A 25,024-nucleotide genomic window follows, 5' to 3' on the forward strand; every position below is an offset into this window, starting at 1 on the left:
GTGCTCTCTGCTGACATCTCTGCTTGTCTCGGGAACTGCACAGAGTAGTAGAGGTTTGCTATGGGGATTTGCTTCTAAATTGGGCAGTTCCCGAGACACGTGTCATCAGGGAGCACAACTCAACTCAGCACAACTCAGCACAATCAGAAAAGAACAACTCAACTTCATCAGCTCATAAGTACTGAAAGGATTAAGATTTTTTTAATAGAAGTAATTTACAAATCTGTTTAACTTTCTGGAGCCAGTTGATATATATATAAGGTTTTTCCTGGATAACCCCTTTAAAGTGGACCTCTAGGTAAGAATGATGCTCCTGAATCAATGCTCTGGTGGTTCCCACTAGTCTTGTGACTAATCCATGTGGTCACTGCAGTCAGTCACTGGCCTCAGTGGTCTTATGGCATCACTACAGGAAAATAAACCTAGACCGGCAGGGCCCCTGCAGCACTGGTGTGGGAGGATTTTGATGAAAACTGTTTTATTTCCTTTACCAAACTTATGAGCAAACTTACAAGCTCTGCTACTTGTACTTTAGGTTATGTTCACACAGTTTTCCACAGCAGATTTTATACTGTGGATTTTCTGCTGCAGATTTTCTAATAGTTAAGGCATATTCACACTTCATAATGACTGCCCAGAGAAATTCTGGGTGAACATTTCGTGCACGGCAAGAATCTCCAGATTCAGTTGGCACTAGGACCTATACAACGTGCACCATCACCATTAAAGGGGTACTCCGCTGCTCAGCGTTTGAAACAGTTTCGGGTGCCGGGAGCTTGTGACGTCATAGCCCCGCCCCTCATGACATCCCGCCCCCCCTCAATGCAAGTCTATGGGAGGGGGCGTGACAGTCATCACGGCCCCTCCCATAGACTTGCATTGAGGGGGGGGGGCGTGACGTCATTAGGGGCGGGGCTATGACGTCACAAGCTCCCGGCGCCGGCACCCGAAACAGTTTCAAACGCTGAGCAGCGGAGTACCCCTTTAATGGCAATGTATATCCAAGCTGGTTCCACCAAAGAAAGAACATGTTCATTGTTTCCGCAGGGCAGGAATTTAAATTTCCACAGTGGGATTTTCTGCCGAGGAAATTCTGCAGTGTGCATGGTGCAATAGAATGTCATTGAAAACTGGAATTACCGAGCGGCATTTCTCCGCTTAGAAATTCCGTAGTGTGAATGCACCCATAGTTAAGGATACAATATGCAGCAGAAAAAAATCAGCAAAATACACACGTGTAAGCATTGGCTGAACATTTATTCGGCTGACGGTTTTCTCTCCCAGTCCCACCATACCGTGACTGACCATTCATGGACTCTGAATGCTGTAGAGTTATCTGCTGCCAGACTTCTTTGTTGCCGACTTATCTCTCCAAAAAGAAAATGAACAGGTAGTCAAAATCCAACATATCCGATCCTTCTGTTCGCCAAAATCATCTGTCAGGGGAAAGTCGGGAGGCTCCTATACACAGATGGTCAGCCAGTCCTGCCCAAATTGGTTGGTTTGGTCGACTTGTTTTCTGATGGAGACTTTAGATTCTTTTTTCACCTTTACCTATTGTAACAGGAAGTAGCTATATGACAGATATATATGACAGCTATATCCAGGTTGCCTTTAGCTTTATTATTTATTAATTAATTGTCCTGAATGAGGAGGCCCTAGTAATATGATATTCTGATCAACAATGGCGTATTCATGGAGGGGAGGGCCATCTTTTCCTTCACTGAAGTTAATCAGCCTATGGAAATAACAAACTATAGGTGGTCGGAACCCAGTTTAATACTGGTCCCAGTACCAGAACCCAATAGTTCAAGGCATTGGTGCATTGTGTTTGCTGAGATATCAGTTAAGTCTGGCCAATTTCATTGGGACTGGAGGACAATTAATTGTCTATTTAGGCCAAGCGTGCATGTTTATGGGTGAAATAGCTGTCGGCTGAACACGATTATTTTATGAACAGTTGTTAAAGGGGTACTCCGGTGGAAAACCTTTTTTTTTTTTTAATCAACTGGTGCCAGAAAATTAAACAGATTTGTAAATTACTTCTATTAAAAAATCTTAATCTTTCCAGTACTTATTAGCTGCTGCATACTGCAGAGGAAATTCTTTACTTTTTGGAACATAGAGCTCTCTGCTGACATCATGACCACAGTGCTCTCTGCTGACACCTCTGTCCATTTTAAGAACTGTCCAGAGTAGGATAAAATCCCCATAGAAAACATATGCTGCTCTGGACAGTTCCAAAGATGGACAGAGATGTCAGCAGAGAGCACTGTGGTCATGATGTCAGCAGAGAGCTCTGTGTTCCAAAAAGTAAAGAATTTCCTCTGTAGTATTCAGCAGCTAATAAGTACTGGAAGGATTAAGATTTTTTAATAGAAGTAATTTACAAATCTGTTTAACTTTATAGCACCAGAAAAGTTTGCCACCGGAGTACCCCTTTAAAGGTGTATGGGGCACCTTCATAGAGAGAGACAAGCTATAAGGTCATGTGTCTGACAGCAAGGTGGAGCTAAACTGCTGTCTGTTTTCAAGGGCAACCAGTGCTTTGATAGCAGCTATATCAGTGTTTTCCAACCAATGTGCTTCCAGCTGTTGTAAAACTACAACTCCCATCATGTCCAGACAGCTGGAGGCACATTGGTTGGAAAAGACTAAGCCATATACAACAATAGAGAAACCATGTGAACTATTTATTAGGGCAGTGTATTTTCTGCTCCTGATTTAAATGAATAAGAAAATCAGCAGCAGAGAGTACGCAGCAAAACACGCTGCTATTGTTGTACGTGTGACCCTTCCCTTAATCTGTAAAGTAGGTGAAGAGAACCCTGTGCAATTTTATGTAACAGTTCTCAACAAAAAAGAGAAAATGCTTAAAAAAACAATTTAACATTGCAGAGATCTTGATTTCTGGGAAGAGAACATCCTCAGGGCAGTCAGTTTATATCCTCCTAAATTTGCATTTCCCCATGCTGGATCCAAATGTAATTATTCATGCAACTTGGCATCTCGCTGGCTTTGGCTCTATGTGGTGTAAGGAGGTCTCCTGACGTCAGCATTAGGACCAGCATTACTGGTTTGTGTAAATTATATAGATATCAAATTACTTGCCCAAATAATAAACAATGTGGACTTCCGAATAGTCATACATCCTGCAAGCCCATTTATTAAACTGTCAGCCAGGTCACCCACACTAAACCCAATACACTGGGTTATAGCGTGGGTGAACAGGAGTCCATACTGGGGTCACTTACATTTTTTCTTCTATTGGCCACAGAGTTATGCCCCTGTAAAGTTCCAGATTTTTAAATAGAAGTGAAATACAAATCTGTATAACTTTCTGGCATCGGTTGATTTGAAAACATTTATTTTCCCCGGAAGTAATCCTTTAAAGATACAAACACAGCACTGACAAGACCCTCAACATGGCCAGAGATAGTGCCCGATACCACCACCAGCTATCATAACACAGCCAGTCATATAACACAGACAGCTATCTATAGTGCCCCAACACTACAAACCACATTACCCCCATAACACAGCCAGTCATGTAACACAGACAGCTATCTATAGTGCCCCAATACTACAAACCACATTACCCCCATAACACAGCCAGTCATATAACACAGACAGCTATCTACAGTGCCCACAACATTGCCAACCACAATACCCCCATAACACAGCCAGTCGTGTAACACAGACAGCTATCTATAGTGCCCCAACACTACCAACCACATTACCCCCATAACACAGCCAGTCATGTAACACAGACAGCTATCTATAGTGCCCCAACAATACCAACCACATTACCCCCATAACACAGCCAGTCATATAACACAGACAGCTATCTATAGTGCCCCAACACTACCAACCACATTACCCCCATAACACAGCCAGTCATGTAACACAGACAGCTATCTACAGTGCCCACAACATTGCCAACCACAATACCCCCATAACACAGCCAGTCATATAATACAGACAGCTATCTATAGTGCCCCAACACTACCAACCACATTACCCCCATAACACAGCCAGTCATGTAACACAGACAGCTATCTACAGTGCCCACAACATTGCCAACCACAATACCCCCATAACACAGCCAGTCGTGTAACACAGACAGCTATCTATAGTGCCCCAACACTACCAACCACATTACCCCCATAACACAGCCAGTCATGTAACACAGACAGCTATCTACAGTGCCCACAACATTGCCAACCACAATACCCCCATAACACAGCCTGTCATATAACACAGACAGCTATGTACAGTGCCCCCAACACTACCAACCACGTTACCCCTCTAACACAGCCAGTCCTATTGTGGCAGACTACTAACTGTGTGAAGGGTGTATAGATCAGTTTGTGACGCAAGGGCACCGTTAACCTTCGTGGTCCAAAGTTGAGATAGCTTCTCCTGGTCTAAGGGGACAATGATGACACGACTGCAAGGTTATGGATAACAGTCTATACTGAGGCAGTATTGGTTGTTAACATCCTCACAGTCCTCATGATCTTTGTTAACACAGACAGCTATCTATAGTGCCCTCAACACTACCAAACAAGATACCATCATAACATAGCCTGCTCTATAACACGGACGGCTACTTCCAGTACCCTCCAGCCGTATTGCCCTACAACATAGCCAGTTACATGAAGGATGCCAATTTTTTTTAATTTTTTTTATTGAATACAGAGCGCGTTCACCTTGTGCAAACAATGAATGAATGAAATTGAGCTTCTCCACATTGTCCACTTTTATATGATATATTATGGTATTAGCAAGGCTCTTTCCCAATAAATCAACACTTTTTTGGCAGTAATGTATACTTAGTATAGTAATGACAGTGTAATTCCTGTGTTATTATGGGTTATATTAAAGCAGAGAACCACTGCCCTCTAGTGTTAATTTCAATAAAAACATATAGTTGTGTATAGTTTCTGTCTCACTGTGACATTCTTTGTCCCCTTGTCCTGTCAGTGCATAAATTACATAGGATGGTCCTGATAGCCAGAACTTTTTATATGTTAAAGTTACATAACTATTTTAATCCTTGCATTTTGCAGCATAAGTTTCAGTGTATAAGTCTGGTCTGGAGTGTTCCTTGAATTCAAGGTCTCTTATTATGTCTTTTTTTTTTTTTTTTCTTTTTTTTTTTTTTTTAGGACTTCCCAAACTGCGGGGTTTTGTGGTTCAGGGTCTTCAATTAAGCAATAACGCATTTCATTCATTCAAGATTTTAAAGAAAAAAATATATAAAATAAGACATCTGGTAAGTGATAATATACATTAGTGGTATGCAACCCGCCGCTATTTGTCCGTTGCAACCCTACAAGTCCCAGAAAGCTGGAATTTGTAGGTTTTCAACGGTCGGGGAGCCACAGGTTGTATACATGATCCATGATAGATAGATCCATGATCCATGATCTTTATACTGTGGCCCTCCAGCTGTTGCAAAACTATAATTCCCAGCATGCCACAACAGCCGTTGACTGTCCGGACATGCTGGGAGTTGTAGTTTTGCGTCAGCTAGAGAACTGCAGGTTGGATACCATGTTTCTAGACCACTGCTTCTTCCTAAAGAATATTTCATAGAAGATCAATAATCCATGTCTGCTAATTTTTTTTCCTGTCTAGTGGGAAGTAAAATATGACTGTCTGACTGTCGATCGTGGACAATACATATCGGTTACACTGTTCACTGAACCTAACTATGGCTTTTCTGTTAATAAAAGATACTTCATTTCCAACCATGATGCAAGTAAGTTCCATGTAATTTGGGGATTTTTTTTTTAAAGTTATAGTCTTAAAGGGGTTATCCAGGAATAGAAAAATAGAGCTAATTTCTTTCAAAAACTGCTTCCTGTCTGTCTCCAGGTTGTGTTTGGTTCTGCAGCTCAGTTCCATTGAAGTGAATGGAACCAACTTGTAATACCACATCCAACCTGGAGACAGACGTGGAGCTGTTTTTTAATGAAATTAGCTCTGTTTTTCTATTCCTGGATAACCCCTATAAAGGGGATCTCCGGGTGTTTTTCTTTGTGTGTGTGTGTTTTTATTTTTATTTTGCCTATATCATGCTCACTCACCACCACTAGTCCTACAGTGCCATCTGTTTTATTCCAGCGCAGCTGTATCCATGTGTTTTATTACTCTCATTTGGTCATATGATCCCAAGTCTGCGTCTCCAAATCTTCTAGTGCCTAATGGTAACAGGAAGTCAGACTCTGACTTCCTGTTGACTCCAAAATGACATCATCATCTACCGGTTCCCCTCCCTTTAGCTCCCAGCACCATCTGCTATCTCTATGGGATCAGGATATATAGTTATACACCTCCCCTGAGGCTGTGTTCACACATTGCATTTTTCTTTTCTTTTTTGCTGCTTCATGTCTGTTTTTGCTGTGATTTTTCCCAAATCAGGGCAAAAATGGAGATTATACCGCAGTTGTGCAATATATGGTAAAACATATAATTATAACCAAGATTTCGGAAAATCACAGGAAAAACAGCTGAAATGAAAAAAAAATCATAAAATGTGTGAACACAGGATCTGCTGCATATTTTTTGCTGCATACTTTGTGCAGCTGATTTTGGTTTCCATTGAAGTTAATGGACAGCAAAATCAGCTGCACAAAATTTTTAGCAAAAATATGCAGCAAAGCCTGTACATGTGAACGTACCCTAAGGGTGCGTTCACACACTATTACTAGCAGCGGGAAACCCGCTGTGAGTTACTGTACCATTGACTTGAATGGGTCCACAGACAGTCTGCAATAGTGTCAGATTTGCAGACTGTCCGCAGACCCATTTAAATCAATGGTAGGGTAACTCGCAGCGGGTTTCTTGCAGTGGGAAACTCCCTGCTAGCTACTAGCGTGTGAACACACCCTAAAGATGTAAAATCTGCATAAAACACTCATTTTGACTAATAAAACAAATCAATAGTACAGTGTGAACTGACACCAACCCACTTATCAGTCTAAAGAGTTCACCTGGGTGATCTCTAGCACTAGAAGCCTGAGGAGACCAGCTAAAAATCATCAAATGTCCCAGCCAAAGCCAGAGGATTCATGGGAAATGTATGCGGGCTACACAACCCACATCATTGTGCATGTGTAAACCAAAATGGAGCCTATTCCATGCATGCCACATTAGCATAAAGAGGTAAACAAAAGGATACACACGAACCTCTACATTATTCTTTATTAACAGCCTATGCGACACAAAAACAACAACAATAAAAAGTCCTGGAATGCTTCTTTAAAACCCCTAGAGGACGCAGGGTGTACAGGTATGCCCTGGTCACTTGGGACTTGTATGTCCTGAGTCCCGTCTCGGCTATGAAGCGAGCGCAGGAGCTGTGCTTGCATCATAGACCGCAGGTCTCAGCTGCGATCACATTGATGCCCGCCTATAACCCTTCAGATGCCATAATCAATACTGATCGCGGCATCTTAAGTATGCAAGGCACGTACAGATGACTGATCAGACCACCCGCAGTGAAATTGTGGTGGTCAGATCAGTAAAAATGGCCATTGGAGCTCCATTTACCAGCTCCTGGCCAGCTCCAGCAGTCTTCTTCTCTGGTCTGCCTATTAGCAGACCAGAGAAGTAGACTGCAGATAACACTGATCAGTGCTATGCCTACATAGCACTGATAAGTATAAGCAATCTAAGGGTATCAATAAATAGTCCATGTGGGGAATCAAATAGTGTAACAAAAAAGTAAAAAATGTTTTTTTGTAAAAGTAAGCCCCTCCCCCAATAAAAAATAAAATTCCTGTGTCAGGAACTGTCCAGAGCAGGAGCAAATCCACATAGTGAATCTCTCCTGCTCTAGACAGTTACTGACACAGACAGAGGTGGCAGCAGAGAGCACTGTGGTCAGACTGGAAAGAACTACACAACTTTCTCTGAAGCATACAGCAGCTCCATATATCTGTATAGCTTTCTGGCATCAGTTGATTTGAAAACAATCTTTGTCTTCCGGAGTACCCCTTAAATTTATTACAGAAAAAGCAGTATCAGTATGACAAACATTTCATACAGATTCTCACAAATCTGCCTAGTGATACGGTAATAAATCTCCAAATCCTTTATACCTAGCTAGATTTTCCATTGAGAAATAAAGGAAGTCTAAAGGGACAACCCCTGTGGGAGCTGTAACAGCGGACTATTTGTTTGTCACCCAGCTTTTCCAGAGACAAATTAAACTAAGTAACAGCCGAATTTTACAACTTGACAAAAGATGACGCCAAGGTTAAAAACAATTCAAGTTTATTAAATGGGAAAGCAATACAAGAAATAACAGGCAGTAATAGTAGATGACTTCAAGATTTACTGTATACAGTGATCCCTCAACCTACAATGGCCTCACTCAACATACAATAGTTTTGTCTTTTCTGGACCATTGTAAGTTGAAACCAGACTCAACATACAATACTACGGACAATCCAGATCTGTGCAACGTGTCATTGGCAGGAAGAACCGACCAATCAGAATGGGCACTTTACTGGTAAAACACCTGTATTACTGAAGCGTATGCACTGACTGATGTCTGGTAGCACCCCCTACAGTACAGGGAGGTATTACATGTTCTGTACTCTTTACCTGTACCAGGGTTACCTGCTCCTTTGGACACCAGGTAAGGGCGACTCCATGTTACTTTTTTAGGACATTGCGTGTACTGTACAGGACCCTGAAGAAGCTTCTGTCCACTACATAGACCAGTGTTTCCCAAGCAGGGTGCCCCCAGCTGTTGCAAAACTACAACTCCCAGCATGCCCGGGCAGCCTTTGGCTGTCCGGGCATGCTGGGAGTTGTAGTTTTGCAACAGCTGGAGGCTCCCTGCTTGGGAAACACTGACATAGAGAGTGATTTACAGCTTCCAGCAGATCTTTCTTACTTTTATATGTAAGGATTTGCTTTATCTATATTAGTTATCTGCTTATTTTTATTTTATTTTATATATTTTTATTTTCTTATTTTAATATTATTTTATCTACGGTACTTAAATTCTCACTTTTTCCTATTTTTTGGATGACATTTTGGTGGCTTCATAACCAATTACCAGATTTCCATAGAGTTATGGCCTCAACATATGATGGTTTCAACATACAATGGTCGTCCTGGAACCAATTAATATTGTAACTTGAGGGACCACTGTATATTTACTTTTATTGGGGGAGGAGGGGGTATATTGCACAGCATAGAAGAAAAAACAACAATTAGGGTTAAAGCAAAGTCATTAAACCAATTAGCTCAAATTCAATATAGTTCCCAATTGGGTAGAATCTCACGATTTTGCATCACGTTTCAGTTTGCTTTTATTTATTTGTTTTTCAGATTCTTAATGCAAAAAACAGTACAAGTGGACTATACGTATAAGAGATATGGCACATATCACACATATCCACCATGTTATATAGGGGACGCTTTTGAATGATTTAACACAGTGGTCTTCAAACTGTGGCCCTCCAGATGTTGCAAAACTACAATTCCCAGCATGCCCGGACAGCCGTTGGCTGTCCGGGCATGCTGGGAGTTGTAGTTTTACAGCATCTGGAGGGCCACAGTTTGAAGACCGCTGATTTAACATATCAGGAGTAACATACTGGGGGAAATTTATCAAAACCTGTCCAGAGGAAAAGTTGCCCAGTTGCCCATAGCAACCAATCAGATCGCTCCTTTCATTTTGCAGAGGCCTTGTTAAAAATGAAAGAAGCGATCTGATTGGTTGCTATGGGCAACTGGGCAACTTTTCTCTGCACAGGTTTTGATAAATCTCCCCCATTGGGGGAGATTTATCAAAACCTGTGCAAAGGAAAAGTTGCCCAGTTGCCCATAGCAACCAATCAGGTGACTTCTTTCATTTTGCAGAGGCCTTGTTAAAAATGACAGAAGCGAGCTGATTGGTTGCTATGGGCAACTGGGGAACTTTTCCTTTGCACAGGTTTTGATAAATCTCCCCCATTGTGTATCTGAAAAGTTACATATATTGTAAATATCATTTTACCCTGCAGAATAACACAGTTTTTCTCTGTCCCATAAAAGAACCAGATTTCCATTATCAGCACATAGCAGAAGAGAAACGATTTGAGATCTTTGTACCCAAAGGCCCAGATGTGGACGTGCGGCTGTGTAATCAGGCCTATGTGTGCAAGGACCTGGAGACCAACGGCAGCAAGAAGATGGTAAGAAACATAGATTATAATGGGGGCAATTATTTTGAAGCCCGGGGTTCCAGGGTGTGGGTTTCCTCCATGTACTTTGGTTTCCTCTAGAGATGAGCGGACTTACAGTAAATTCAATTCGTCACAAACTTCTCGGCTCGGCAGTTGATGACTTTTCCTGCATAAATTAGTTCAGCTTTCAGGTGCTCCGGTGGGCTGGAAAAGGTGGATACAGTCCTAGGAGACTCTTTCCTAGGAATGTATCCACCTTTTCCAGCCCACCGGAGCACCTGAAAGCTGAACTAATTTATGCAGGAAAAGTCATCAACTGCCGAGCCGAGAAGTTCGTGACGAATCGAATTTACTGTAAGCTCGCTCATCTCTAGTTTCCTCCCACACTCCTAACACATACTTACAGATTCATTTGCTGTTTAGATTGTGAGACCCCCCCCCCATGGGGACAGGGACTTACATGAGTAATGTCAAGCTCTGTACCAATGACGGATCCGGGGGGGGGGGGGGAGTGTAGACAACGGGGCAATTCCCCCCGGGGGACCTCCCTGCGACTATTCCAAGTGCTTTGATTTTCCGTGTGGACATTCCCCCATACAAATATAGCCTGATACTGCCCCTCCCGAGATTAGACTCTGGATCTGCCACTGGTCTGTACAGAGCTGTGGATAGTGATGGCGCTAAATAAAGAACAGGAATCTAGCAGGTTATGTGGAGTACAGACGCTGAACCAGCAGGGGCTGCAGGACAGGTTGAAGTTTCTTTATGCTACAGAATCTAAGAGAACATGTAACACAAGTTTAGTATATGGGAAACTGTACATTTACTATCTTACCATTTCCCCTGCAGATCAATGCTTCTCAGAATGATTCCCCGAATGCTTCTCTGTCCTATGATAGTTTACTACCTTGTTTATGTATTGAGGTAAGTGCCACTTATAAAATGTTATTTTTAAAATTTCCATTACCCCTTCCCTTCACTTCCTTGGTTCAACTTGATGGCGTTTGTGTTTTTCTTCAACCATACTAAATATGTAACAATATCCCGACCACATATCCCATCCTCATACCTTGACCTTGTATCCTGTCCTCATATCTCTTCCTCATATCCCATTCTTATATCCTGGCTTCTATCCCGACCTCATATCTCATCCTCATATCACGTCCTTCTATCCTGTCCACATATCCCGACTAGAGATGAGCGGACTTACAGTAAATTCAATTCGTCACAAACTTCTCGGCTCGGCAGTTGATGACTTATCCTGCATAAATTAGTTCAGCTTTCAGGTGCTCCGATGGGCTGGAAAAGGTGGATACAGTCCTAGGAGACTCTTTCCTAGGACTGTATCCACCTTTTCCAGCCCACGGGAGCACCTGAAAGCTGAACTAATTTATGCAGGATAAGTCATAAACTGCCGAGCAGAGAAGTTTGTGACGAATCGAATTTACTGTAAGCTCGCTCATCTCTAATCCCAACCTTGTTTCCCGTACTCATATCCCATCCTCATATCCTGTTGTTATAGCCTGGCCAGGGGTGGACTGACAACTCATAGGGCCCCCGGGCAAAAGATGATCACGGCCCCCGTGTGCCCACCCATGTGTAAGCCACAACCATACAGATGCTCTGCCCACATACAATAAAATATATGAAAATAAACTTACATTTAACCCCTTAAGGAAACATATGTCACACGCAGAAAAAATCCCCAAAAGGAACAGACACAAAGCCAAAATATCAAAATTATGCAGGAGGACACATGCGTTTACGGACCAAAATATTTTAATAATGCAAAATAACATGGAATCGACACAACATGTTAAAATCAATTAAAAGCAGATACATGATTACAGAGGTAATGTCAATATGAACAAGAACTGTTATGGGCCTTACTTTATAGACCTATGTGGGGATCATAACATCAGCCGTCATGAGGGGGTGTTCAGAACAGTTTGTACCAAACACTGAGCAGCAGAGTACCCCTTTAAGGACACAGACATTTTCGCATTTTCGTTTTTTTTCCTCCTCGCGTTCTAAGAGGCCTAACATTTTTTTTCAGCTAGAGACTCATGTGAGGGCTTGTTTTTTGCACGACCAATTGTACTTTGTAATGACACCTTTCATTTTACCATAAAATGTATGGCACAACCCAAAAAATATTATTTGTGTGGGGAAATTAAAAAATACTGACCCTCAATAACTTTCTTTTTATACCATATACAGCTGTATGAAGGCTCATTTATTGCCCCATGATCTGTAGTTTTTATGTTTTAAAATGGAACCTTTTGATCGCTTTTTATGAATTTATTTTTCTCATATATGGAGTGACCAAACATCAGCAATCCTGGACTATTTTTTACATTTACTCCTTTCCCTTGTATGGTTTAATTAACATAATATTTTTATAGTTCAGACATTTCCACATGCAGCGTTACCACTAATGTTTATTTTTGTTTCCGTTATTTTTATTTAAAAAAATTTGAAAAGGAGGTGATATGAACTTATATTAGGAAAGGGGCTTATTCACATTTATTAACTTTCACTTTTTTTTTGTCTCCATAGGGACTTATTTATGGAGTCTTTGGATTGCAAAACACTGAACAATGCTGTGCTACAGCACAGTATTGATCAGGGTTATTGTTTGCGCGTTTTTTTTTTCCCAGCAACATGCTGTGAGTTGTAGTATTGGTTTGGGGCAGCTGCAGAGCCATAGGCTGTGGCCAGGAATGCTGGGAGTTGCAGTTACTAACTACAACGCTCAGCATGCCCTGATAGAGCCTATGGCTCTGCAGCTGACCCAAAACTACAACTCCCAGCATATTGCACCATAATCTAAATTGTACTTCTATATAGTGCAAGATGCTTGGAGTTGTAGTTTTGGTCAGCTGCAGAACCATAGGCTGTATCAGGGCATGCTGGGAGTTGTAGTACTAGTTAGTAACTGCAACTCTAAGCATTCCTTGATCCAGCCTATATATCTGCAGCTGACCCAAAACTACAACTCCCAGCATGTAGCACCATAATCTATGCTATACTTTTATATAGTGCAACATGCTGGGAGTTGTAGTCAGCTGCAGAACCATAGGCTGGTTTAGGGCATGCTGGGCATTACAGTTAGAAACTACAACACCCAGCATGCCCTGAACCAGCCTGTGGTTCTGCTGCTGTGCCAAAATTAAGCTCCCACATAGTAAAGTTTATTTTAACTTCTTTTTCACTCACCACTTATTAGGGCCGAGAGAGGCGCAATTACCAGTGCATTCTTCTCCAGTGGCTGGCTGGCGGGCGGGGGTATTCGGAGGGTCTTGGTACTGGTGGTTGAGGGGTGATACTGCCCCTCTCACTGGATCAGCTGCTAGATTCATTCTACACTGGAAGCGGTGCTCCTCTCTAAGGAGAATACTTGCCCCTTTTAGCTAGTCACAGGCCTCTTCCCACAGCCAAGCCAGAAAACCCTGCTCTGTACTGACGAGGGGCAAGCACCCCGAAACAGCTATCTGCAGATGGGTCTGCCTTCTGGGGAGAATTCTGGCTTGGCATAAATCCCAATCAGTATCTGAGACTTTGTAATTGGAGCCAAAGCTGATCTTAGGGCATGCTACCTGAGGTGGTGTGATTAACTGCTTTGCATATTCCTTACCCAGAAAGCCCTGAGAGTGCTAATGGCCTTTTTGAATCTCCATTCTACACCGGAAGCGGTGCTCTTCCCTAAGGAGAATACTTGCCCCTTTATATATAATATATATATATATATATATATATATATATATATATATATACACTAAAATATGTTTCTTCTTCAACAGGCATTTTACACCTATCGTGACAGCAAACGGGGGAAGAAATGCCCTTTCCAGGAGCATCCGGAACCCTGTAAGAATTATACTAATATAGTCATTGTATGGTCATCACTTACCTACACTTTCATTGAAAATTGGCCCATATTGTATTATATAAAATGTATTTTCGTTTCTCCTTAGCAACAGATTACACAACCATTTTTTTAAAGTGTAAAATCATAAATGATCTAGGTTGCTCCTCAGCGACAGACAACAAACATTCAACTTGTTAGAATATTCATTTTGCCATAAGGCAAATGACATTACTTTAAAAACGTCAAAGTGGCAATCTGTAGTCTGTTGCTAAGAACCTAATAAGAAGCAAGTACAACTCGCAAAACTGGTCACATGACACACAAAAACTAGGTCCATTCACATCTACATATTCCTCTGCGGAAATGCCACTGTGGAAAGGGAGATTCCTGCATACAGATTTATGCAGCCCCTATTGAAGTAAATGTATGAATGCATATGCATATAAATTGCTCTGATGACGACTGCTGAGAGACAATCTGTATCAGAGATCAGTAACGTCCCTTGGGCATAAAAGATGTATAAACATTGTTGGCGGTAGACCCTCTATACGTTGCTTATACATGTGTCTATCCTTTGTATATAGTCTGAACTATATGCATGTAACAGATTCATTTTCTTATCAAAAGACATTGAAGAATTACTAAAGGTGTCCGTGCAAGAAATCATTCACCACTCAAACACGATGACTGTAAAATACTCCAGTCCTTGTCTTCTGCCGACGCTGGAGCCAGCGGTGACTGTTTGTAGAAAGCAAAATGGAATCTGCATCACGGAAAACAAGGCCATCGTCCAAAAACATGGAAAGGTAATATTTATATATGCCCTTATGTGACCTACGAAGTGGTCTCCAACCTGTCTACCTCCATCTATTGCAAAATTACACCTCACAGGGTAACCGGACAGCCAGCGGGCAATATCAATTCCAAAAAAGCCCAGAACAGCCAACTGTTATCTGTAAACCTGTATAATGAAATGTTCTGCAGCTTTATAACCCTTCCCACTATAAACCAGTATATTGGGTTTAGTGCGGGTGAACAGCCTGTCAGTTTCTCTTTAAAGGGGTTCTCTGCCCCTAGACATGTTATCCCCATCCAAAGTATAGGGGATAGTATGTCTGATCAAGAGGTCTAGTAAAGGCCTTATGCTGCCTTGAAAACCAATCAGCACCCAGTAAGTACATTGCGAGGGTGCCGATTAGGCCACTGTACCGCCAACTATAAGCTACAGAATGGTTTCAATGCCAAGTTCACTATTAATTGCGCCATCAAACAGAACAGTTAAATGACTGGCATCGGAGTGATTATACACATGCTTGCTGTGCTACCCACAATGGGCTGGTGGATGTAAGGGGGGGGACGACGACAATGAAGTATAGAATGCATTGCCACTTATCATGTACTGTATATTCACCGAGCAGGGTGTTCTTGCACTTGACCCTGCAAATGTGCAGTGAGCAGCAGTGCATACTATACTGTATGCATCGCTGCACAATCAGGCCAATGGATAGGGAGAGCTACCAGTTTGCTGCACAATGAGCGTGGCCATGCCAACAGTGTTAAAAGTCGATCTGTTGTTCATAGAGCTGTGTGCATTTTTTTTCCCATGTGGATAAGTGATAGGTCATGCTTCGAGAAGCCAAGACGTGAATTAGCCTGCATCCAAAATGTGCAACAAAATATGTGCATGAGTCACATACAATTCTATGACCACATTCATTTCCTATGACCTTGTGATTTACACAAAAACTGACATCATTAAGGTTTTTCCTGAATTCTTAAGATTATTATTATTATTGTTATTTCCTCAATTATAATTATATGTTGCTGTAAAGCCCAAGACTATGACGTTTTGCTTACATTAGTAATAAAGGAGTAATAATCTGTGACTTTCTGTGTCTTGTAGGAATATTATATTAAGAATGCTGACAGAGATCATCACCTGTGTTTTAAGGTAAACCTTGGCCTATATACATTTCTTTAACCCCTTAAGGACACATGACGTTCTCATACGTCTCCATTTCCGAGTCCTTAAGGACACATGACGTATGAGAACGTCATGTGTTTTACCGGCCCCCCGCAACCATCTGGAGCGGAGCCGGTCCCCGATGCCTGCTGAAATCGTTCAGCAGGCATCGGGGCATATCGCCCAGGGGGGTCATTATGACCCCCCATGTCGGCGATGGCCGCAGATCGCTGGACAATTCAGTCCAGCGATCTGCGGCGGATTCCGGGTCAATCGGGTCTCCAGTGACCCGATGACCCGGAATTACTGGCTGATCGGGGCCGTCAGAGACGGCCCCGATCAGCCAGAGCCAGCAGGGGTGAGGTGGCACTGGTGCCACCTCACGATCGCCCTGATTCGTCGGCCGGATTACCGGCCGACCAATCAGGGCGCCTGCTGCGGGTGTCACTCCCGCAACCCGCTCCGCCCCTCTTCCGGAGGACGTGAGCGGGTGCGGGACGTGCACCCCGGGTGCTGGGGACCCCGATCCCCGGCGCCCCTGTTGGGATCGGGGCCCCAGGAGCGACGGCCGCGGCGGAGACGACGAGGGACTGACCTGTGCGGTGAGGATCGTTGGAGGTGAGTGACAGCCTCCTGCTGTTGCTTAGCAACAGCTCCCAGCATGCAAAAAGGGCATGCTGGGAGCTGTAGTTATGCAACAGCAGGAGGCAGACCACCACAACTCCCAGCATGCCCTTATGGGCATGCTGGGACTTGTAGTTTTGCAACAGCTGGAGACACATTCTTTCTATGGAAAAGTGTACCTTCAGCTGTTGTGTAACTACAACTCCCAGCTTGCACAATCAGCTAAAGTGCATGCTGGGAGTTGTAGTGGTGCATCTGGTGGTTGCATAACTACAACTCCCAGCATGCCCGTTGGCTGTCGGTGACTGCTGAGAGTTGTAGTTTTGCAACAGCTGAAGGCACACTGAGTTAAGTAGTAAACCAGTGTATCTCCAGCTGTTGCATAACTACAATCCCCAGCATCCCCAGCCAAAGTAGTATGCCTCCAGCTGTTGCATAACTACAACACCCAGCATGCCCTTCCGCTGTCCGTACATGCTGGGGGTTGTAGCTTTTGCAACAGCTGAAGGCACACTGGTTGCAAAACACTGAGTTTGTTACCAAACTCGGTGTTTCACAACCAGTGTGCCTCCAGCTGTTGCAAAACTACAACTCCCAGCATGCACTGATAGACCGTACATGCTGGGAGTTGTAGTTTTGCAACAGCTGGATGTTCCCCCCCCCAATGTGAACGTACAGGGTACACTCACATGGGCGGAGGATTACAGTTAGTATCCGGCTGCAAGTTTGAGGTGCGGCAAAATTTCTGCCGCAGCTCATACTGCCAGCGAGAAACTACTGTGAACCCCCCGCCCGTGTGACTGTACCCTAAAAACACTACACTACACTACCACAAAATAAAATAAAAAGTAAAAAACACTACATATACACATACCCCTACACAGCCCCCCTCCCCAATAAAAATAAAAAACGTCTGGTACGCCACTGTTTCCAGAACGGAGCCTCCAGCGGTTGCAAAACTACAACTCCCAGCATGCACTGATAGACTGTACATGCTGGGAGTTGTAGTTTTGCAACAGCTGGATGTTCCCCCCCCCCCCCCAATGTGAACGTACAGGGTACACTCACATGGGCGGAGGATTACAGTAAGTATCCGGCTGCAAGTTTGAGCTGCGTCAAATTTTCTGCCGTAGCTCAAACTGCCAGCGAGAAACTACTGTGAACCCCCGCCCGTGCGACTGTACCCTAAAAACACTACACTACACTAACACAAAATAAAATAAAAAGTAAAAAACACTACACATACCCCTATACAACCCCCCTCCCCAATAAAAATGAAAAACGTCTGGTACGCCACTGTTTCCAAAACAGAGCCTCCAGCTGTTGCAAAACAACTACTCCCAGTATTGCCAGATAGCCGTTGACTGTCCAGGCATGCTGGGAGTTTTACAACAGCTGGAGGCCCCCTGTTTGGGAATCACTGGCGTAGAATACCCCTATGTCCACCCCTATGCAAGTCCCTAATTTAGGCCTCAAATGCGCATGGCGCTCTCACTTTGGAGCCCTGTCGTATTTCAAGGCAACAGTTTAGGGCCACATATGGGGTATCGCCGTACTCGGGAGAAATTGGGCTTCAAATTTTGGGGGGTATTTTCTGCTATTACCCTTTTAAAAAATGTAAAATTTTTGGGAAAACAAGCATTTTAGGTAAAAAAAATATATATTTTTTTACATATGCAAAAGTCGTGAAACACCTGTAGGGTATTAAGGTTCAAATTACCCCTTGTTACGTTCCCCGAGGGGTCTAGTTTCCAAAATGGTATGCCATGTGTTTTTTTTTTGCTGTCCTGGCACCATAGGGGCTTCCTAAATGCGGCATGCCCCCAGAGCAAAATTCGCTTTCAAAAAGCCAAATGTGACTCCTTCTCTTCTGAGACCTGTAGTGCGCCAGCAGAGCACTTTTCACACCCATATGGGGTGTTTTCTGAATCGGGAGAAATTGGGCTTCAAATTTTGGGGGGTATTTTCTGCTATTACCCTTTTTAAAATTGTAAAAATTTTGGGAAACCAAGCATTTTAGGTAAAAAAAATATATATTTTTTTACATATGCAAAAGTCGTGAAACACCTGTAGGGTATTAAGGTTCACATTACCCCTTGTTACGTTCCCCGAGGGGTCTAGTTTCCAAAATGGTATGCCATGTGTTTTTTTTTTGCTGTTCTGGCACCATAGGGGCTTCCTAAATGCGGCATGCCCCCAGAGCAAAATTTGCTTTCAAAAAGCCAAATGTTACTCCTTCTCTTCTGAGACCTGTAGTGCGCCAGCAGAGCACTTTTCATCCCCATATGGGGTGTTTTCTGAATCGGGAGAAATTGGGCTTCAAATTTTGGGGGGTATTTTCCGCTATTACCCTTTTTAAAAATGTAAACATTTTGGGAAAACAAGCATTTTAGGTAAAAAATAATTTTTTTTTTTTACATATGCAAAAGTCGTGAAACACCTGTAGGGCATTAAGGTTCACGTTACCCCTTGTTACGTTCCCCGAGGGGTCTAGTTTCCAAAATGGTATGCCATGTGTTTTTTTTTTGCTGTTCTGGCACCATAGGGGCTTCCTAAATGCGGCATGCCCCCAGAGCAAAATTTGCTTTCAAAAAGCCAAATGTGACTCCTTCTCTTCTGAGACCTGTAGTGCGCCAGCAGAGCACTTTTCACCCCCATATGGGGTGTTTTCTGTATCGGGAGAAATTGGGCTTCAAATTTTGGGGGGTATTTTCTGCTATTACCCTTTTTAAAAATGTAAAATTTTTGGGAAACCAAGCATTTTAGGTAAAAAAAATATATATTTTTTTTACATATGCAAAAGTCGTGAATCACCTGTAGGGTATTAAGGTTCACTTTACCCCTTGTTACGTTCCCTGAGGGGTCTAGTTTCCAAAATGGTATGCCATGTGTTTTTTTTTTGCTGTCCTGGCACCATAGGGGCTTCCTAAATGCGGCATGCCCCCCAAAAACCATTTGTCGCTCCTTCCCTTCTGAGCCCTCTACTGCGCCCGCCGAACAATTAACATAGACATATGAGGTATGTGCTTACTCGAGAGAAATTGGGTTTCAAATACAAGTAAAAATTTTTTCCTTTTTATCCCTTGCAAAAATTCAAAAATTGGGTCTACAAGAACATGCGAGTGTAAAAAATGAAGATTTTGAATTTTCTCCTTCACTTTGCTGCTATTCCTGTGAAACACCTAAAGGGTTAATACACTTACTGAATGTTTTTTTGAATACTTTAGGGGGTGTAGTTTTCATAATGGGGTGTTTTATGGGGTATTTCTAATATGAAGACCCTTCAAATCCACTTCAAAACTGAACTGGTCCCTGAAAAATAGTGAGTTTGAAAATTTTGTGAAAAATTTCAAAATTGCTACTGAACTTTGAAGCCCTATGGTGTCTTCCAAAAGTAAAAACTCATAAATTTTATGATGCAAACATAAAGTAGACATATTGTATATGTGAACCCAAAAAAAATATATTTTGAATATCCATTTTCCTTACAAGCAGAGAGCTTCAAAGTTAGAAAAATGCAAAATTTTCATTTTTTTCATCAAATTTTGGGATTTTTCACCAAGAAAGGATGCAAGTTACCATAAAATTTTACCACTAAGTTAAAGTAGAATATGTCACGAAAAAACAATCTCGGAATCAGAATGATAACTAAAAGCATTCCAGAGTTATTAATGTTTAAAGTGACAGTGGTCAGAATTGCAAAAAACGCTCCGGTCCTTAAGGTATAAAATGGCCTGGTCCTTAAGGGGTTAAAAGAGTGTATACATGTGTATGTATGTTTGTGTTTTGTGTCTCATTACAATTCTTGGCTGATTCATTTCTTAAAGGCCCAGATTTATTAAAAGTGGCAAATTGATAAATATGCCGGTGCATTATTTGGCTGTCTAGTCTATGTTTAGACCAAATATTAATCTTCTGCCAGAATCATGGTGCATTTTTGACATATGGTACTGCATCAAATCACATCCCCCCACACCCCCTTTGTCAGATGTGTCAGGAAAAGCACTTAAACATGTAATAAATGTGGTGCTTGGCATCTAAGTCAGTTTTTTGTTCCTTAAACTGTGCTAGAATTCTGGAGTATTTTTATTGTTAATGTGGGCCTCGTTATTTTACATTTGTGTGAACTGATACAGACTGTATAAGTTCTTACCCATATGCCCAAGTCCCATACAAAGATAGAGGGGGAGATTTATCAAAACCCGCGCAGAGGAAAAGCTGTCCATTTGCCCCTAGCAACCAATCAAATCGCTTCTTTCATTTTCCAGAGGCCTTTTAAAAAAAATTTAAGAAGCAATCTGATTGGTTGCTCTGGGGGCGACTGATCAACTTTTCCTTTACATAGGTTTTGATAAATCTCCCCCAGAGTTTAGTGATAAAGTTCCACCACTAGATGGCGCCTAGGAGCTAACTATATTCTAGTCATACATTTACCACAATAATAACAATGTATGCAGTAAGCTCCCCCTAGTGGTGGCTGAAGAAGAAATTGTATCATCTATGGGAGAAATTTATAAAGCTGTCTTATAATAAGATTTCCTTTGTTGCCTATAGCAACCAATATACCCAGCTTTTATTTTACCATACCAATATAAGCAATGAAAGCTGAGCTGTGAATGTTTACTATAGATCCAAATTACGCATATAGTATCTCCCAGGGATATATGACACTTTTTTAAATTCCCATTCAGGTTTGTGCCTTCCTGGGACTAAATTCCCAAAGCTCGGGAAACCTACAATATAAAATTTTACTTTTATTGGTCTCAATTAAAATTGTGAATTTAGTGAGAAATCAAAAATAGTGAATTTAAAACCACAAACATTGGCTCAGATTAGGATTATTTGAAGGTGCAATCCTGAATGGGAATTTGAGACATTTTACTATAAGATTAATAAATCTTCCCCTATGTCGCTGTAAGGGTGTACAAATAGATGAGAAAAATTTCCTAAGGAACTGACGAAGAAAAATTCTCTTCAGTTTCTCACCAAAAATCATTGTTAATTCCTTGTCAAAGCAGATTAAGTGCAAAAGCTAATATAGAAAAATCATTCAATTTCTGATTTTAAATTAATGGAGCTTAGATACCAGAATTTTAAGATGCAATCCGCGTCGAAATCTGTGTGAAATTTGCCTCAGACTATTCATTGTGAACATACCCTAAGGGATATGGAGCTCTAGGGCAATGTATGGCTCCATTTTCTATAAACATATATTAAAAGGTTAAGCAGCACCGAATATTATGGACCTATAAATATGATACCCAAAACTAAACCCCATGGTGTGGGCGTTTAAATGGGTAATTCACTGGAAAACATTTTTTTTTTAATCCACTGGTGCCAGAAAGTTAAACAGATTTGTAAATTACTTCTATTAAAAAAATCTTAATCCTTCCAGTACTTATCAGCTGCTGTATACGACAGAGGAAGTTCTTTTTTTTCCTTTCAGTCTGATCACAGTGCTCTCCAGAGCAGGAGAGGTTTGCTATGGGGATTTGCTCCTGCTCTGGACAGTTCCTAAAATGTATAGTGGTGTCAGCAGAGAGCACTGTGGTCAGGCAGAAAGGAAATTCAAAAAGAAAATAACTTCCTGTGGATCATACAGCAGCTGATAAGTACTGGAAGGATTGAGATTTTTTTAGTAACAAACGTATAAATTTTATTATGAAATCAAAAGATTGCATAAAAAGGAAACAGTTCAGGACGCAACCAGAATAAAATACAAAGTAATAAAGCAGGGTAACAAACAGTGGGCGTGCAATGTCATCTTACATATATAGCAGCATATATTCAAGAGAACAAAATTGTCAGCGTGTAGAGAACTAATACAAAGTCAAGGTATTCCTAACATCAGGACAATAGGACGAAGACATCCAGGGGGACCACAAACAATCAAAATGAGCAACCACATTGTCTCTCATAGCATTGAGCTTCTCAGACAGAATGATAAAAGACTGAGATTTTTTAATAGAAGTAATTTACAAATCTGTTTAACTTTCTGGCACCAGTTGATTAAAAAAAAAAAAAATGTTTTCAAGTGGAGTACCCCTTTAAGTTCTAGCGCTCCCGGCAGAGACCTAGCTCATGCATAATGCTGTTCTGTTATTTTATTTAAGTGGTGACAAGCATGGGGGGTTGTCTGGATGCTTCCATTGTATTCAGTGAGAACTTTAGAGTGAAACTGCCCAGAAAGGAGTGATGTGACCTTTTTACACGGCTCCCATTGGCAATAACGGGGTTGTTCGGCAAAAAGGATTTTTCTAAAAACATGCCAAGGCTGGTTACTTAAACATAAAAAAACCTATCCTTTCCCCTCTCTCAGTCCCTGTTGCCTTTGGTATTGCTGCTCCCTGTCTACGCCATGCTCCACTTCCCGATGCTGGCGCCCAATACGTCAGAGTGCCACTCACTGGCCTAGGCGGGAGGCTACTGTGGGCAGTGATTGGCTGATTGGCATTGTGACATATTGGGTCCCAGCACTAGGAAGTGAAGTTCAACGCAGACCAGGTCCACATGAGATAATTGCCACTCGTCCAATCACAGTGTCCCACCTCAGCCAGTGATTGGCTAAGCATCACTCTTACATAAAGGGCCTTAACTCCAGGAAGTGGAGAGCAATGTAGACCAGGAGCAGTGATACCGAAGAACAGCTGTCTCGCCCCCTCCATAGGCTTACATTGAGGGGGTGGAGCGTGATGTCACACGGGGGCGGAGCCGTGATGTCACTATGCTCCGTCTCCATGATCGCCAGTAATTAGCAGCGTGCTCGCTCCGGGGGCTGATTCTAACGGGGTGCGGCGTGGAAGATCCCGGGGGTCTCCAGCGGCGGGACCCCCGCGATCAGGCATCTTATCCCCTATGCTTTGGATAGGGGATAAGATGTCTTAGCGCCGGAGTACCCCTTTAAGGAGGCTACCTGTGCACATTTCAAGAAAAATAATTTTCACTGGACAACCCCTTTAATGGGAATTTTATATATTTTTATTTTTTTTTAAGTGAAACCGCTTGGTTTTTGATATGGAAATCAGATAGATTTCTGTGTCAAAAAACATGCAGCTAATGCCAGTGCAAATGTGCCCTAAGACTGGATAGAAAAAAAATATTTATGCTGAAAATAAATGTTACCAACAGATTGCAGTACAGAGCATTCTATTTCTATGCTTTACATTTATTAAGTGCTTTAAAATAACTTGGCCACCAGATGGCAGTGCAGAAGATTTTATTGTTGCTGTCTTTGACAAGCCTGAATTTGTCTCTGAAGTTTGCTTTTTTTTTTTTTTTTTTTTTACGGTAGTTTTTTTGTTAGTACTCAAGCTCTAATTAGTACATAATGGCTATGTTGTATCTCTATATGAAAGGAATAAAACTTTCGTCAACTAAATAACTTCCTTTTTTCTGTAATGCCCATTTTCATTATGTGCATCAAAATAATCTATCCAGCAGATATCAGCAGAGGGTTTTTATTATGATAGCTGTACAGTACACTTAGATGGCAAATGATTGGTATAATTTTATTTATTTATTTTCATTTTCCTATGGATTTGACAAGTGCTGTGGGAATCAAGGGTTAAACTATAGGGATATGGAGGTAGCAGTTGCACCTGATCCCTTTACCACAAAAGATGCCAGTCTTATACATGGCATCTGATAATTGGGACAGGTCCTCTTTCAGATTTTGTAATGGGGCCCAGGAGCTTCATGTTATGGTACTTTTGGGGATACATACACCTTACTAATCCCTCCTTGTTTTATCCTGTCTATCCACAGTTCTCTTTACTGAATCGCACCTATATAAAATGCCCTGATAGAAATGGTAAGTAAAAGTGTTTGTAAAGTAAACTGGGGAATCAAATTGTAGAGATGTAATGTATATAATTGTTGTAATATTAGACATACTGTACCTATGTAGCAATATGGGAATTTTTCCTCTAAGGGTATAGATGGGGTGTGTACAGGTATGTGCCCTGCCAAAATGGCTTCTATCATGAATTGGACACATATTAACTAGTTTGGCACTGATAAGGATTAAAAGATGAGTAAGTGAATATAAACATGACTGGGATAAACATACATCTATCCTGAGATAACAGAATATAACAGAGGCAGACTAGATGGACCAGGTGGTGTTTTTGCCATTGAACGTCAATGCTGCTATTAAAAGGATAACTTTCATTGTTTTGTCTTCTGCTTGGTTTCAGATCAGCTCTGGGGCCTGGATATGAAGACTCAGCTTTCTTATGTGCTGTTTATTATATCTTCCAAAATTCCAGCAACTTTTAGTGCAGCAGTGTGTAACCAAAGCCAGCAAACTGGAGACTGTGACCTTAAGTCCATCATCTATAATGTATCCACAGTAAGTAGCAAACATGAACTTAA

The 25,024-nt window shown here is 41.8% G+C and overlaps 1 protein-coding gene and 1 long non-coding RNA gene across 2 annotated transcripts in view; one reads left to right on the top strand and one right to left on the bottom strand.

The window, feature by feature from the left end:
• The window catches only part of IL17RE (interleukin 17 receptor E), a 37,748-nt gene that overhangs the window by 1,850 nt on the left and 10,874 nt on the right, over positions 1 to 25,024 (top strand). The window contains exons 3-11 of the mRNA XM_056524726.1: positions 5,172 to 5,278; positions 5,644 to 5,767; positions 10,063 to 10,202; positions 11,043 to 11,117; positions 13,997 to 14,063; positions 14,692 to 14,870; positions 15,968 to 16,015; positions 24,416 to 24,461; positions 24,847 to 25,001. Coding sequence (XP_056380701.1) covers positions 5,172 to 5,278; positions 5,644 to 5,767; positions 10,063 to 10,202; positions 11,043 to 11,117; positions 13,997 to 14,063; positions 14,692 to 14,870; positions 15,968 to 16,015; positions 24,416 to 24,461; positions 24,847 to 25,001 — 941 coding nt within the window. The remainder of the gene's footprint in view (positions 1 to 5,171; positions 5,279 to 5,643; positions 5,768 to 10,062; positions 10,203 to 11,042; positions 11,118 to 13,996; positions 14,064 to 14,691; positions 14,871 to 15,967; positions 16,016 to 24,415; positions 24,462 to 24,846; positions 25,002 to 25,024) is intronic.
• LOC130275974 (uncharacterized) lies at positions 1,256 to 10,162 on the bottom strand. The gene is made up of 3 exons (XR_008844971.1): positions 10,025 to 10,162; positions 6,096 to 6,209; positions 1,256 to 1,554 (listed from the first exon to the last, which is right to left on the bottom strand). It is a non-coding gene; the product is annotated as an uncharacterized LOC130275974 (long non-coding RNA).

Source organism: Hyla sarda, chromosome 6 (assembly GCF_029499605.1).
Source record: "Hyla sarda isolate aHylSar1 chromosome 6, aHylSar1.hap1, whole genome shotgun sequence".
In the NCBI taxonomy this organism is placed as follows: domain Eukaryota; kingdom Metazoa; phylum Chordata; class Amphibia; order Anura; family Hylidae; genus Hyla; species Hyla sarda.